The sequence below is a fragment of the Natrix helvetica genome, assembly GCF_964273705.1.
Source record: "Natrix helvetica genome assembly, chromosome: 1".
In the NCBI taxonomy this organism is placed as follows: Eukaryota; Metazoa; Chordata; class Lepidosauria; order Squamata; family Natricidae; genus Natrix; species Natrix helvetica.
Window position 1 is genome coordinate 197392166 of NC_138548.1, and position 17276 is coordinate 197409441.

General features: G+C 40.9%; 1 protein-coding gene across 2 annotated transcripts; it reads right to left on the reverse strand.

Moving 5' to 3' along the window:
* Window positions 1-1015: 1015 nt before the first annotated feature.
* Window positions 1016-13486, reverse strand: NAA10 (N-alpha-acetyltransferase 10, NatA catalytic subunit). 2 transcript variants are annotated; one of them, XM_081945611.1, is made up of 8 exons: window positions 13323-13486; window positions 12350-12448; window positions 8613-8671; window positions 6797-6842; window positions 6041-6156; window positions 3964-4008; window positions 3020-3104; window positions 1016-1375 (listed from the first exon to the last, which is right to left on the reverse strand). In XM_081945611.1, the coding sequence occupies exons 1-8, from the start codon at window positions 13341-13343 to the stop codon at window positions 1124-1126; spliced, it is 723 nt and encodes a 240-aa protein (XP_081801737.1). In that variant the 5' UTR covers window positions 13344-13486; the 3' UTR covers window positions 1016-1123. The 2 variants fall into 2 exon arrangements, with proteins under 2 accessions (XP_081801737.1, XP_081801738.1); XM_081945612.1 differs by having other exon boundaries at window positions 13374-13406.
* Between the last annotated feature and the right edge of the window lie 3790 nt (window positions 13487-17276).

Sequence of the window (17276 nt, forward strand, 5' to 3'; positions counted from 1 at the left end):
AACAGAACATTTCAGGTGAGTACTTCTCAATTTTGTGTGTCCAGTTATTCTTGGCTCGATTTAAACAAAAGCCCTCTTTTGTGTCAAGAAACACATTTAAGTTTACAAACGTTCTATTTCATGTATTGCTTATACAGGTAGTCCTCGACTTACAACAGTTAATTTAGTTACAACAGCACTGAAAGCAGTGACGTACGACCACTTTTCACACTTATGACCATTGTAGCATCCCCAAGATCATGTGATCAAAATGTAGAAGTTTGGCAACTGACTCATATCTATCATGGTTGCAGTGTCGTAGGGGATGTGATCCCCTTTTGCAACCTTCTGATAAGCAAAGTCAATGGGGAAGCCAGATTCATTTAACAAACATGTTACTAACTCAACAACTGCAAGAATTTACTTAACAACTGGAGCAAGAAAAGTCATAAAATGGAGTAAAATTCACTTTAAAATATTTCACTTAGTGACAGAAATTTGGGGTTCAATTGTGGTCGTAAATTGAGGATCACCTGCAGTAAGTTTTAACGTGAACAAGTTTTAGAGATTTATCTTTTGACTGGCTACACTACTTCCAAATCCCATCTGTGGGATGTATACAAAGCTGATCTCCCACTCACCTTACAGTAAGCACTGACCCGTCCTTTAGATTTCTAGTTGCAATATGGGATTAAGCAGACACAGTACCTTTCATCCCATTTCTTGCAATGTTTTTTACCCACTGCCCAGCATGCTGCTGAAATCTTTTCCACTGGTGAAAGGGGCACACACTAAGATGGCAGAAGAATTTGCACAAGTCCTTTTTCACTCACTTCTGCAAGAGTTTCCCAATTTATTACATTTGTTTGCTACCCTCCCGCCATGAAGAGACTCTGGTGATAAATGGCAATAACTTCTATGAAAGGTGGCAACCGTTGACTAGAAGCATCAATTAACTAGAAGGGGATAGAGAATGAGCCAAGACACACCCACAGCTTTCAAGGCAACTTCTTCTCCACAAGACACAACACAGACACCTAGTTCCAAAAGTTTTATTTCCAATCCATCTGTAGCGGTCCAACCCCTGGCCAAGGACAACACAAGTCCAATCGCTGGAAAGTGAAGAGCGCAGCCAAAGACCTTGCTAGGAGGCAGAGTCGGAGGCTTCTGAGCTGTCCTTGACATCTGTGCTCTCTGTAGCCTCACTGACCTCACTGACGTCCTTGCTGTCTCCACTGTCTTCAGCTCCAGGTCCGGTGCCCACAAGGGTCCCTGGGCATCTGTCATCCCGGCAACAGTCACTCACATGGTTAGTCTTGTGATCACTTCCCTTGTTCTCAATGGAGCCCAGCACAGAATGCTTTCCCTTCTCTTTCAATTCCACCTGCCTCCGCAGCTGTGAGGAAGAGAGGCTTGTTTTGAGTATTCTATCCAAGGATGGCATTAGAGAGGTATGATTATACAGTTGTTAGACACATGGAATCAGCAACACAAAATACATCCACATTGTTAATCTCATGTTGCCTCCAAGGGTAATCCTGTTATGGTATACTTCGGGATAAACAGAATGCCAAAACCTAAGCAGCCATGGGGACTGATTTCAATGTTATTTCTCCCTGTTCACAATTCTATAGCCGGTCTTTTCACAGAAAAGTATGGTAAAAGGATTCCAAAGAATTTGATGATGAATGCGCAGATGTGCTGGTCTGAAGTCAATTGTTTGGCCGTAGCCAAATTAAGGAAGGCAAAAGAAACAGGATTCCACCCACCCACCCCTCAAAAACTAAGATGAAACTCTGTGTATGATTCTGCTTGTTTAATTAAGGTACTGTAGACCACAAATGTTTATGCCACAATAATTTTGTTAGCCTTCAAGGTGCCACATGTCTCTTTGTTCTTTTAGGTTCAAAGTCAAGACTAACTTTGCCTGGTATTAAGAAGTATGTTTAAGAAATCCCAAGGCTTTCTAAGCTATACAGCAAAGTTGAAAAAAAAATCCACTAAAAAAGTAGTTCTCGACTTATAGCTATTTGTTTAGTGATCGTTCAAAGTTACAATGGCACTGAAAAAAATGACTTATGACTGTTTTCACACAACCGCTGCAGCATCCCCATGGTCATGTGATCAAAATTCAGACGCTTGACAACTGATTTATGACAGTTGCAGGGTCCTGGCATGATGTGATCACCTTTTGTAACTTTCTGACAAGCAAAGTGAATGAGGAAGCCAGATTTACTTAACAACTGTGTCAGTGTTACAAACTTAATAACTGTAGTGATTCACTTAACAACTCTGGCAAAAAAGTCATAAAATGGGGCAAAACTCATTTAGCAACTGTCTTGTTTAACAACATAAATTTTGGACTCAATTGTGGTCATAAGTCAAGGATCACCTGTACTATTATTAGCAAACAACCTGCACAATTTTTTTCCCTTTAGTCAACAGGAATCAAAATCAATTCAAGAGTGTCTTTATCCATTTTTATAAACCAACAAGGCATTTCCAGAATATATTAATTATTGCCTCAGTTATTAAGTGAATCACTGCACATGATAAGTTAGTAACCCGCTTGTTAAGTGAATCTGGCTTCCCCATTGACTTTGCTTGTCAGAAGGTTGCAAAAGGTGATCACGTGACCATGGGACACAGTAACAGTCATAAACATGAACCACTTGCCAAGCATCTGAATTTTGATCCCATGATTATGGGGATGCTGCAAAGGTCGTAACTGAAAAACAGTCATAAGTCACTTTTTTCAGTGTCGTAACTTTGAACGGTTACTAAACAAACTGTTGTAAGTTGAGGATTACCTGTATTTGGGCTGTCATAACGGCAAATGTAGTTAAGCATTTGTTTTGATTTTTTAATGAAGCTTTTGTTCCTGCCAGGAGGCAGGCAGGCTGGCTACCCATCCGTTTCTGCACAAGTGGTGATTCTGAACTGTGTGGTAGGGCCACAGTAGCTGGCAACGGCAGTTTCAGACTTAAGATAACAAGGTCACGTTCTCCAGCATGTTTCCACCAACAGAATCTCTGCTCACCTCATCTGCCATCTGTGTTAAATCACGCTTCATAGCATATGCATCCTCCCCATCAGCATAGTATTTAGGCTCCACTTCACTGATCCTGTGGGAAAGAACAAGCATGTTTCCTCTTTTGAAAAAATAAAAGCAAGTCTTCACAATCTCCTCTACTCTGCTCACAGCCGGAACAACAGAATACAGAAAAATATAAGCTGCAAAGCCACAGGTTTATACCCATGTACTTAAATACAATGTGATATTCTTACAAGAACTGCTTCTAGTAATAGAACATTCTGGGCTAGACTACAGGATTGTTTTAAGTATTACCGAGAGAAAGCAATTATATGTTTGGAATATTCAAAACAAAAATTATTAGACAATAATCTGAGAAGATTTACAGATGTTCAGAAGGCAAGTATTTTCAGGCAGTGAGAAAAAATATCTGGCAGGTTTTAGGATGATGCTGATTTTAAAAGTTGCTCCTTGTTTGTGTAACATTTTCTTAGTACTAAAAAAAACCCTAGGTTTTAGAAATCCAGGTACCTTAATCCATACAATTCTAGTTAGTAAAGTAGTACAAAACAAACAAAGCTGTGTACTGAGACATACATACAGGAGATCAGTTGCTAGCATATTGCCCAAATAAAATATTCAGCTAGGCAAGACCTTTGCATTGGAACAACCATGTTAAAAACACAGAATATCTCCTATCTGAATATGTACTGGATTACATCTCTTGTAATTCCCATCCCATGTACTCCAACGTACCCTCATTCATTCCAGGGAAAGCAACAAGGAGCTCACAAGCCTGTAAAGTAGTTAGTCTGAGGGACTCTCACCCCTTCAGAGCCACTCAAGTGTCTTTTGCAATCCAGTTAAAAGATCAAAAGATTAATTTCCAACAATGTGATAACATCAAACAACTCTTTCATCATGCCCCCTTCCATCCTTGTGGTACTCACTGAAAATTGAGCGTGTTGGAATAGAGGTGTAATGCAGCTCGGTTACTGAAAGATGGAAGAGAGAAAATGCAAGTTATGTAAATCAAGAGAAATGACAAAATTGTACTGATCCCAGTTTTTGGATTGGGACCATCATGAACCTGAAATCATCCACAGAAACTAAAGGCAAGGACATGCAAGACCCATAAAATGGGTCCTATCCATTATTTCTTTTTACTGCTGTTATTAAAATTGGAAATTGCTGCTCAGATGAGACAACAGTGAAAATGGAGATGGTTTTAAAAGAGAACTAGCATTTACACAGAATTGGTCCAATAGCTACTAGTCATGAAGCTTACTATTTCCTCAATCATAGGAAACATACCTTAAATGTAAGCTGCTTAGAAGCTAACTAGTGCCTTCCTATCCCTGCTATTAAGCTTCCCAGCTTCACCTGCATACAGTGTGTAACCCAAAATGCTGGACTGGATGGGTCCTGGCATAATCCAGCAGAGTTTTACTTATGTAATAGAGGCAAAATTTTCCACATGTCTGTCCACCAATTCCCAACTCTTTTTCCTCTTTTACAGCCACACCTAAGGAGAACAGAGCTCTTTCAATGCATATCAACCTTTTGGTGGCCATTACATTTATATCCAACTTAGGTATCAAGAGCCACAATTGGAAATTCATTGTGAAGCCGATCAGAGCATGCCAAGAATAAGTACTGAACCCATGTAATTCAAATTCTCACTGATAATAGAAACTGCACTGAGTTGAAAACAACACAGTTTTTGTTTGTTTTGTTTGTTTTTATTGGATTTATATGCCGCCCTTCTCCCAAAGGACTCAGGGCAGCGTACAACATTAAAAAACACACATCCCGAAAGTTAAAAAGAAATTAAATATATATCCAAAAAAAAACAAATCGAATTTATAGAACAATACATTTAAAAAATGAGTTAAAACTAACAGGCCAGGCCGGCTTGCTGGAAAAGCCAACTTTTTAGGGCGCGTCGGAAGGACCGGAGGTCAGGGATTATGCAAAGCTCCGGGGGCAGCTCATTCCAGAGGGAAGGCACTCCCAGAGAAGGCTCTCCCCCTGGGGGTCACCAGCCGACACTGTCTGGCCGACGGCACCCTGAGAAGGCCAACTCTGTGGGATCGTACTGAACGGTGGGAGGCTACTGGTGGCAGTAGGTGGTCTCGCAGGCACCCTGGGCCTAAGCCATGGAGCGCTTTAAAGGTCATAATTAATACCTTGAATCGCACCCGGAAACCAACCGGCAACCAGTGCAGGCCGCCTAAAAGGGGTGTAACATGGGAGCACCTAGGTACCCCCATGACAACCCGCGCGACCGCATTCTGGACCAGCTGAAGCCTCCGGGTGCTCTTCAAGGGCAGCCCCATGTAGAGAGCATTGCAGTAGTCCAGGTGAGAAAGGACGAGGGCATGAGTGACTGTGCACAAAGCATCCCGATCCAGGAAGGGGCGCAACTGATGTACCAGGCAAACCTGGTAAAAGGCCCCCCTGGTCACGGCCGTCAGGTGTTCTTCTAAACTAAGCCGCGTATCCAGGAGGACTCCCAGATTGCAAGCCTTCTCTGAGGGGGCTAAAATTTCTCCCCCTATCACCAAAGATGGAACAAGGTGTACAAATCAGGATGACGGAAACCGCAGCCACTCAGTCTTGGAGGGATTGAGCTTGAGCCTGTTCCTCCCCATCCAGATCCGCACAGCCTCCAGTGGTAAAAGACAGCTGTCCCCTGAAGACCATGGATGAGAGACTGCAGACAATGTTACTTACAAAGTTATGCACATTGGTTTGTCCAGACATGTCTCTCCATAAATACTGAATTTGTGTAGATAGCCTTTTCTCACATTATCCAATTTGACAATGTGCAAATGAACAGAATATGTGGATTTTGTGTGAATCATTCATTCTACAATCTTCAGGTGTTGGGAGAGGTGATGAAAAATGGAAGGCCTACCTTTCTTAACATAACCAAGCTTACAATTATATGGTAACAATGGTAAGTTTAGGCTTGCCTTTTTAAAGAAGGATACTGCAAATCTGACATGGGACGGGAAAACTCACCTTTTGCGAACATGCAGTGAGACATACTTAGCACTGAAGTTCTCAATCATGGCTCGGGAAGCCTGGTCCATCAGCTTTTGAGCCAGCCCTAAGCGACGATGGGACCGCTTGACTGCCTATCAAAGAGGGACAGCAATGAATATTATTATTTAATTTTAGATTTTCACGGGTGTAGGTATGCTAGTCTTGTTGTATTCGGGTCTTTTCCCATGTAAGTTTGAGATTGTCTTGGCAATGTTTCGGCGAGGTCCCACTCGCCATCTTCAGGTTGGTGTTTTCGGCTTCGTGTTTGTGCGAGTAAAGCGTGGTCGGAGCTGCCGTCTCCCCCACCAAGATTTATAGAGAGAAGGCAGCTCTGACCACGCTTTACTCGCACAAACACGAAGCCGAAAACACCAACCTGAAGATGGCGAGTGGGACCTCGCCGAAACGTTGCCAAGACACATTATTTACCAAAGTGGTCCAAATGGGTACTAACTTGATTATCAGCAATTAAACAACTTCTTTCTGTGCAATGGTACTCTCAGAATTGCAAAGAAAAATGACCCTCAGTCATTACTCAACAGTGAGTCAAGCCTCAAGTACCAGCTCTCAGGACTATCTCTGCAACTTTTCATAATTTCTTTTGAAGGATCCACCTCCCAATTTGAGTTTGATCGTAACAGGACAATGCAATGCTTTCTATTTAATTTAAATACCTGACCTGTTTTAGGGTTAAAACGCAGAGGGGAGTGGGGGGAGGCAAAGAAACATTACCAGAGATGTGATGTGTCCATGGGGGACATCATCGGGGTCTTCCTCCCTAGAAATAGTAGTAAAAATTAGCTCAGTTTCAACCACAAACAAATTGCAGACATAACTATATGTATCTTTTTAAAACATGTATTTCCCAATCCGGTAGTCTTTTTATTTATAAAACAGTAACCTCCCTCATTATGATGGAAAGTGTAGCACTACACAACTGAAAAACTCCAATTTGGCAAGGCTGCTTTAGATTGTATATGAAACCAAAAATCAAATAACCCCCCATATGGCTGCTGAGAGACAGGCCCCTCAGAACATAAAAGCAGCAATATCGAAGACTCATTTATTTCAGCATTCTGTTTCCACTGTGGCCAAACCACCGTCAATAGGAATCTCTCAAGCAGGCTATGAGGCCACCAGCACCCTTCCATTTGTGGTCTCCAGCAAATGATACTGAAATATATCCTGCCTTTGATGCTAGGGGTCTTATACAGCCAGGTTCACTAGTAAGCCTTGAAAATCTTATCCTCCATGAATCAAACCTCATACTGTATCTTGAAGGAACACAATTCATCGCCTGAATTGTCCTCTTTTTGTACTCATCTGTATCTTTCAGCTCAAAGCACACATAGAAAGAGTCAAACACACACATGGTTTATCAAAGCACAGGTTCAGATGAAGCTAACAGCAATTCCTAGATGCCTGATTCAAGAGCATCTAGGTAAAACAAAGCTGTGTTTAAATTAGAAGCTGGGACCTTACTCTGTACTTTTTTCTGCCTCGGGAGCTTCACATTACAAGAGCAATTATAAGATTTCAGCTATTTCATCTAAAAGGGAGCTCTTAGGATTTTTTTTAACAACTAAGAGCAGCTTCTTTGATTCTTTCATCTCCTAAATTATACCAAAGTTATACTTTTAATTATATCCTATGACAATTCGCTTGTGAAATGAGGATATAGTTCCCTGTAGCTTCTTCCAGTCCTTTGTCAATATAATAATAGAAGATCCAGCATGTCAATCCAAATCTTTATGATTAAAGTTGAAAGAAAGATTGAAATATCTCTAAACAAAGAAGCCAAATACTCCCATACACTTAATCTACTGATTGTATTATTTAAAAAACAAAAACAATCCACAAAATGCAACAAAAAGCTAGAAATTGCATTTGCTTGTATTGTTCCCACAATCCTACACACTGATACTATCTAGCCTGGTAAAGAAACAGCTGCTGGAAAACAACCAAGCCCAAATAATATAAAAACCTAATACAAAAAAAGAAAAAATATTTTCAAATGTAGAAGGGGAAAAAAATCTTCAAAAAGATAGTAAAAAAACATTTCCCCTTTATTCCTAGCAAGTATATTCAACATTTAACAACTTATCAGTGCCTCCTAGAATACAGTCAAATACATTTTCATTTCACATCTCACTCCATTTTCTATAAACTCTATAAATTATTCTCTAAATCTTCAGCTCTCCTTATTAATCAACAAAGATCTAGTAAACTGTAATGAGTGTCGTAGAATACCTGGGGATTGTTTAAAAAACCCACAAATGTAACTGTTTTGTGATCTTCCTGTAATCTACCCTTGCAATCCTGCAATATCTCATTCATTCTTAAAATCCATTCTATCTTCAAGCTCATGACTAATCATCAGTAAGAAGAAAATGAGGTTATGCAGCTTTAGAATTTAAATATACAAACACAAATATACACAATGTATGATAAAATCATAGCTTGAAACCTGCTGCAGCATAAAAGATTGCAAACATGTTTATCTGTAGTGCGCACTCATTAAAATCATCCAATCAGGGCACATACTCACATTTTAGCTAGCACATAGCCCACAATCTTGCCATTCTCATCTTCAGCAATGTAGGAGAGCTGGAGAGAGGAATGAGGAGATTAGACACACAAGGCCTTGGAAAAGAATGCAGAAACCAAAGGGATTCATCCAAATTACTGCTTTTTCCTAGAGAAGTCAAACTAGTCAGCTTAAAATTTGACTTTTTTAGACTACTAGTTAACCTGATAGCAACAGGGAGAAAGCAGAACTATTTAACTCATTGTTTGCATCTGTCTTTACACAAAGGGATAAAACAGTCCAACCTATCAAAAACAGCACCACAAAAATCAGATTAGGAACACAAATTGAAATAGGGAAGAAAATGGTAAGTGAGCATCTGTCTACCCTAGATGAGTTCAAATCACCAGGACCGGACAGATTACACTCCAGGGTTCTGAAGGAACTGGCAGACAAGATCTCTGAACCACTGAACTATATCTTTCAAAGATCCTGGAGCACCGGGGAACTGCCAGAGGACTGGAAAAGAGCTGATGTGGTTCCCATCTTCAAAAAAGGAAAAAAAAATAGATCCAGGAAACTATAGACCTATCAGCCTGATCTCAATACAAGGAAAGATTCTGGAAAAGATAATCAAGCAACGAATTAGAATTTGTTTACCTAGAAGTAAACAAAGTAATAGCCAAAAGCCAACATGGATTTATCAAAAACAGATCATGCCAGACTAAGTAAGGCATTTGATAAGGTAGACCATAACCTACTACTAGACAAAGTAGAAGAATGTGGGTTAGACAGCATCACCACCAGATGGATTCGTAACTGGCTGACCAACCACGCTCAACGTGTAGTCCTCAATGGAACTGCATCTACGTGGAGGGAAGTATGCAGTGGAGTACCCCAAGGCTCTGTTTTAGGCCCAGTACTCTTCAACATCTTCATCAATGATTTGGATGAGGAAATAAATGGAGAACTCATCAAATTTGCAGATGACACCAAGCTGGCAGAAATAGCCAACATTCCAGAAGATAGGCTAAAGATACAAAAGGATCTTGACAAACTTGAACATTGGGCACTATCTAATAAAATGAAATTCAATGGTGAAAAGAGTAAGGTTCTACATTTAGGCAAGAAAAACGAAATGCACAGGTACAGTATAGTTGGTACCTTGCTCAATAGTAGTAACTGTGAGAGGGATCTTGGAGTCCTAGTGGACAACCATTTAAATATGAGCCAGCAGTGTGCCAAAAAAGCCAACACAGTTCTAAGCTACATAAACAGAGGGATAAAATCAAGATCACGTGAAGTGTTAATACCACTTTATAATGCCTTGATAAGGCCACACTTGGAATCTTGCATTCAGTTTTGGTCCCCACGATGTAGAAAAGATGTGGAGACTCTAGAAAGAGGGCAGAGAAGAGCAACAAAGATGATTAGGGGACTGGAGACTAAAACATATGAAGAACGGTTGCAGGAACTGGGTATGTCTAGTTTAATGAAAAGAAGGACTAGGGGAGACATGATAGCAGTATTCCAATATCTCAGGGGTTGCCACAAAGAAGAGGGAGTATTCTCCAAGGCACTTGAGGGTAGAACAAGAAGCAATGGGTGGAAAATGATCAAGGAGAGAAGTAACTTAGAACTGAGGAGAAATTTCCTGACAGTTAGAACAACTAATCAGTGGAACAACTTGCCTCCAGAAGTTGTGAATGCCCCAACACTGGAAGTCTTTAAGAAGATGTTGGATAGACATTTGTCTGAAACGGTATAGGGTTTCCTGCCTAGGCAGGGGGTTGGACTAGAAGACCTTCAAGGTCCCTTCCAACTCTGCTATTGTATTGTATTGATATACTTGCTAAATAATAATATATTTTATGCATATATATTATTACATTTGTAGTCTTTCATAAAATTAGTTCACTTGAAATTCCTTTCTGTCAACTGTTCCCATATCACTAAAGGTACAGCTAGCTAAACAAAAGAACAATTTCCAAGGTTAAAATACGAAGTAATTGTGTTTATGATCAAAGAGCCAAGAGGAATTCTAAGGATTCAGAATGAAGTATTACTATCAATAAAATATGCTACACAGCTTACTGAAAACAATGGCCATCTGAAAATTGGAACAGACATGGCAGATTGAGGCTGAGGGAGGACACATATATACTTGGAAAGCCCGGATCAGACTGGTTTTCTGAAGAGGCATCACCTTGCTACAGGTAGTCCTCAAAATTTATGTTGCTAAGTGAAACAGTTACCGTATTTTTCGGAGTATAAGACACACCTTTTTTCCTCAAAAAAGAGGCTGAAAATCAGGGTGTGTCTTATACATCGAATATAGCATTTTTGCCTCCTGAAGCCCCGCCCCTTCACCAAATTGGCTGTGCATAGCCTTATGAGGCTTTCAGAGAGCTCCTGGGAGCTGAGGAGGGCAGAAATGAGAAGCAAATGGGCCGTTTTTTGCCCCCCCCCCCAGCAGCACTCTATAAGCCTCCATAAGGCTATGCATGCAATTTTTTTGACAAAAAACGGGCCTGTTTTCGCGAAAAACAGGCCGTTTTTCAGAGGTTTGCAGAGTGCAAAACCTTTTTTTTTTTCCTTTTGGAAAGCTCTTTAACTGATGAAAATTACATTGATCAAGAGCTGTGCCAGCAGAAACAAAGTCTTAAGATTTGTCAGTGATTTCCTTCTCCAGCACATGGATAAATAAACCTGGAAACATCTACCTACCTACCTACACACTCTCTCCCTACCTACCTACTACATTTCTCTCTTTCTTTCTCTCTATCCCTCTACTTACCTACCTACCTACACACACTTTTTCTCTATATATATATATATCCCTCTACCTACCTACCTACCTACTCTCTCTCTCCCAACCTTCTGCATTTCTCTCTCTCCCTCTCCCTCCCTCCCTACTCTCTCTCTCTCCCTACCTATCTACTGTATCCCTCTACCTACCTACCTACCTACCTACTTACTCTTATTCTCTCTCCCTTTCTACTATATTTCTCTCTTTCTATTTCTCTGTCTATCCCTCTACCTACATCCCTACACACTCACTCTCCCTCCCTCCCTACTGTATTTCTCTCTCTCTCTCTCTCTCTCTCTATTTCTCTCTCTCTCTATCCCTTTATCTACCTACCTAACTACTCGCTCTACCTACCTACCTACTGTATTTCTCTTTCTTTCTCTCCCTCTCTCTCCCTCTATCTACCTACCTACTTTTTTAAAAAAATTGCCTCTTCAAAACCTTGGTGCATCTTATACTCAGGTGTGTCTTATACTCCGAAAAATACAGTAAGTGAATTTTGCCCCATTTTACAACATTTTTGCTGCAGTTCTTAAGCGAATCACTGCAGTTGTTAAGTGAATCTGGTTCCCCCATTGACTTTGCTGGTCAGAAGATTGCAAGTGATCACATGACCCCAAGATACTGCAACAATCATAAATTTGAGTGAATTGCCACGTATAGGAATTTTGATCATATGATCATGGGGATGCTACAATGGTCATTAAGTGTGAAAAACAATCATAAATCACTTTTTTCAGTGCCATTGTAACTTTGGTCACTAAACAATCTGTTGTAAGTCAAGGACTATCTGTACTGTATCAGTTCCCAATGCCAAATCAAAAAAGACAAGACGAAGGAAAATACGGTGTAGAAGAAACTTGCACCAGACCCCTTTGAGATCAGGCTCAAACCTTAGCTTTCAATATTCTTCACAAATGAGTAGGGATATAAATGTAAAAGGAATCACCTGTGGCCACGAGAGTCCGTGATAAAAATAGTATTTCATCTGATAATTCTCTGGCAAGCAAAGGAGATTGCAATGTTGCATGTTCATCAGGTCCTCGGGCTGATAGTGAAAAAAGGAATAAAAATTGAGACAGGAAAAAAAAGAGGCAGCAATTCATTCCCACAAGAGGAGCCTGCTCATGGTGAAATAAATGACTGGATTTTCTGCAATCAAAGGCAACGTAGGACAGTGCCAAAAAGTGGGCCATTCAGCAAGGTGTGTCTGTCTATTTCAGGCCTTGTTTTTTTAAGCACAACACAGTGCTGACTTTAGGAACAGAAACTTGCCCATTGATTAAAATCATCTTTTTGGATCAAACTGACTTTAATAATGGCTGTCACTAGCTACCAACTGTTAACAGCCAAATAATAATAATAAAAAGAAATGTGCATGCTATATACCAAACACTGCCTATTTTATCCAGCATCTAATTTGGGTCAGGAGATATCCAGGCGCCAGATAACACACATGAGTTGCAGGCAAGTCCTAAATCATGAAGATATACTGCTCCTAACAAGTTTCCACCACACTGATCCTCACAGCTATCACCTCCTCCTGCGGGGCTCATTTTAGGCTCCTTCCCTGAGACCAGATTGTTGGTCACCACCAACGCAGAATCTGGGTAGGCCTACCAAGCAGAAGAACCGACTTTAAAATGTTCAATTAATATCCCACAACAATCTGGAACTGACCGGCTGAAGTCCCTTCAGCAAGAAATGCGCAGCGACCATTAAGAGAAACAAAAGAGCTCCCACTCTTTAATCTTCATTAACTAGGGAGGGGGAAGGATTAAACAATAGCCTTCTCTACGTAGCCTTTACCTCAAAGAAAAAGGCTGACGCCTTTTCCCGCTTTCGCCCCAGAGCACCTCCTGAACAACACCCCACCCCCACACGCCTCCCCACCCCCCCTTCTGCCAGCCCCAGACTCGAACCCGCGCATTCCGGATATTCATAGTGACAGCAGCGACCCTTCCTCGGCTCACGCGCTAGCTACGATCATCAAGGTACGTTGCCCCGAGAAAAAGACGTGAGTAGGTGGGGGGGGGGGAGAGAACGTGCTCATCTCCGCTACTCAGCCAATACCGGGTCAGAGACGGAAAGGCCACTAGCCAATCCCGACAAATAGTCTGATAATTGTACCACCCTCTTCTCCAATTAAGAAAAATCTGACTAGGGAAGGTTTCTTCAGTATCCAATCAGAGCTTGCCTAGAACTGGTCATGCTGACCAATGAGTACTCGGCTTACTTTTCTCTTCTCTCCCTCCACCCCCCCCCCCCGTGGAATCGTTTTTTTAATTCATCTATGATTCTATTCGATTGGTTCTTCGCTCATGACCAGGTTAGGAAGGTCTTGCATTGTCCCCGCCCCTTTGGACTCAAGAAAACAAATGAGGGGGGGGGAGAGAGATTCATTCCTCTCAGAAGTGCTTTCATTGATTATCAGTTCAACCAATCCTTGGCAACCAGAAATTAGGGAAAGTAGCAGTGAAAAAGTGAGGCTATGCATTTGTGAGTGGTTAAATTCAGAAATGAATTTAGAGACGCACTCAATCGACCAAAGAAAGGGGTGTAATCTAAGTAAATGAGAAATCTAAGACATTGCTGCTTTTTAAAAAGAATATGCTTGAAATTATGTCAAGAAGCTCCTTGGTGACTCTGGGCAGACATTACCTTTCTCAGCCCAAGCTGTCTCACAGGGTAGTGGGGGGAAATTGGAGGGGAAAGTAGTGTATACACACCAGGTTGTGTTCTTGAATGAAGGATAGAAGTTGAAATAACTTCACAATTCGAATTCTCTAAAGGTGACAATCTTGAGCCTCAGATCCTTTTGCAAAAAGGATATAATGAGTCTCTCTAGCCCAGCCTCCCTGAGTCTGGCATCTTGTCAATATATTTGCTTGAGCTGCATTGGGTGCTGGTTTGCTTCTGGGTCCAATTCAAGGTTTCGTTATGAGCTTTGAAACTCTGTGTGCAAAGGGCCAGGTTACCTGCAGAGCCTACTTCACTCTATTGCATTGGCCCATCTCAGCTGGTCAGACATCCTGTGGACCCCATCAATTATACAATTTCAGCTGACAGAGTCCAGGAAGAGAGGCTTCTCTGCCATTGCCCCAATCATTTGGAACATTCTCCCTCAAGGGTTGAAACAGGCCCCCACTGTCCTGCCCTTCCAGAAAAGACCAGTTTACCAACTAGGTAGCTTAGGGCCCCCAGAGCTGCATGCAACCATGGGGCTGGTTAATCCCTTGAAGACCACCACCCCGCCTTTTAATTCTGAATTTTAAATACTTTATTTGTGTTTTGGTACTGTCCATGGGGTTTTCATGGCAAAGATACTGAAGTGGGTTGCCATTTTCCTCTTTCTCCGTGGATCACATTTTGTCAGAGCTTTCTGATAAGACCTGTTCTTCTTGGGTGGCCCTGCACGGCATAACCTATATCTTCATTGAGCTATGCAAGACAAATCTAGACAGCGTACTAAAAAGCGGAGACATCACCCTACCAACAAAAGTGTGTATAGTCAAAGCTATGGTTTTCCCAGTTGCAATGTATGGCTGTGAAAGTTGGACCATAAGAAAGGCTGAACGCCAAAGAATTTAGTTCTTTGAACGATGGTGCTGGAGAAGACTCCTGCGAGTCCCTTGGACTGCAAGGCGATCAAACTGGTCAGTTCTAGAGGAGATCAACCCTGACTGCTCTTTAGAAGGCCAGATCCTGAAGATGAAACTCAAATATTTTGGCCACCTAATGAGAAGGAAGGACTCACTGGAGAAGAGCCTAATGCTGGGAACGATTGAAGGCAAAAGAAGAACAGGACGACAGAGAATGAGGTGGCTGGATGCAGTCACCAAAGCAGTAGGTGTGAGCTTAAAGGAACTCCAGAAGATGGTAAAGGACAAGAAGGCCTGGAGGAATGTTGTCCATGGGGTTGTGATGGGTCGGACATGACTTTGAATCTGTGTGAATTAGATGGGCAGTTTCTAAATGCGGGGGAGGGGGGAGAGAGAGATGCAACTTTCTTCATTTGATAGCATTTAGCTCTACCTTCCATTCTTTCTGCATAACTAAACACCTGTAAAATATAAAATTTGTTTTATTTTCTCTGGGCAGTTTCAGTATTTAATTTTGGAACTGGCAAGGAGGAGGTTATCTGAAAGGCTTAAATAGTTACACTACATTCTCATATGCTAAAGTACATTAGATAATTCCATCTGACAACTTGGTTGAAGCAATTGTCATATTTAGCAAAGTGTTAACATTGCAAATTAAGGCTTTTATGCTACAAATGGAGGGTTCTAGTATTGACAACCATCACAAGACATGCAAGTATACTGTGAACCGATTTTTGTGGCAGAGATTAAAAAGTGCACTCAGGGAAGAGTGTGGGGTCTTTGGAATGATAATTTTAAAAGTTAATAATTTATAAGCAGTTACAGTGTGAACACACTAGGAGTTACAAGGAGAGGAAGTTTCCCCCCCCCCCAATCTATGAGTGAGGCAGGATTATTACCATATATAATAGAAGATGCATCTGGAAGCTTTGCTGCTATCAATAGCTGTCTGTTTTCTTTAGGCTTGAAAAGAACAATTTCTTTTAAAAATGCAAGATGTTCCTAGGGAGTTAGTACAGTACACATTTTATAGGCCTGTTTAGAAACGCTTGTTGAATAAGAGTGTAAATTTGATCAATAGCAATAGTTCCTTCTGTTTCCAGAAGATGGCAATCATGTGGAGACTGTTCGACTATAATGAATAGCAGCTATTCTACCACAGCAGCAGCACGCACTGCAGTTAGATTACTTGCAAGTTCTGAACTTGGGGAAGAGCATGGTAGAGACTATAAATGAGCCTTGCTTGATGGTGTGACAGCCGAATGACCCTTTATGTGCCGGGTTGCAATTCAGTTTAACCAAATCATCATATTTGTGTGCACTGAAAATACCTGCAAAATATCAACCATCCAAATTCAAAGGCAGAGTGGATGCCCCTTATACATATCAAGATGTGTGTAGACAGGTTTCTCACAAATGACCAGCTTAATTTGTATGCTCCCCTCCCTGGTTTCCAAGAAGAAAGATTCCTTGAATGTTTAAAATTCATTTCATATGCAGTTCCTTTATTTTGGGAAGCAGTAGGTAATAAAGCAACTACCAGACTTTGTTTTTCAAAATTTAATTTTTATTATTAGAGATAAATCACAAACTTTGCAATGTGATAGTTTTCCCCCCCAAAGGAAAAAAAATGCTGTTTAATGAGACTGAAGCCCTAAATTTAAAAGATTACATATTAAGAAGTTAAAATCGAAGGAAATTTCCCAATTACAGATATCCTACCACTGTCATACATTTAGACTATGATTTTAGCAAGTCATCCTGAGGCTTAGAACTTTTCCTTTCTCCTCAATTTATAGTATCAGATCAAAACTGTTGTGAAGATTGCAGCAAAATATGTCTGAAGTACTCTGAAAACTTGAATTTGCCAAATAAATGAGAAATTATCTTGCTTATAAATGCATTAAACAAGCCAAGTTCATTAATGAACACCCTACACGGATTTTAGATAAAAAAGAAAAGCTGCTGAAGTTTCTCTAACCATTTTGTCAGTAAGATCTGTCTAATTCAAGCAAGGGGATCAGTGCTGGAAATTCCGTGGCCCTCTATGTCATCATGCCATGTTACCATTGGCTGTACCTACTGAAGGGCCACAGGTTTACCTCTTCAGTCAATCTTTTTATGTACAGAGTTAAGCAACCTTAATATGAAGCAAAATAAAATTTAAAGCTGGAACCAAATGCATGCTGTCTCTTTCTTCCCAATGAATCTGCCTAAAAAGCGGAGGCAATAAAAAACATGGCACTGCAAGCACAGAAAAACAGATCTTACCTC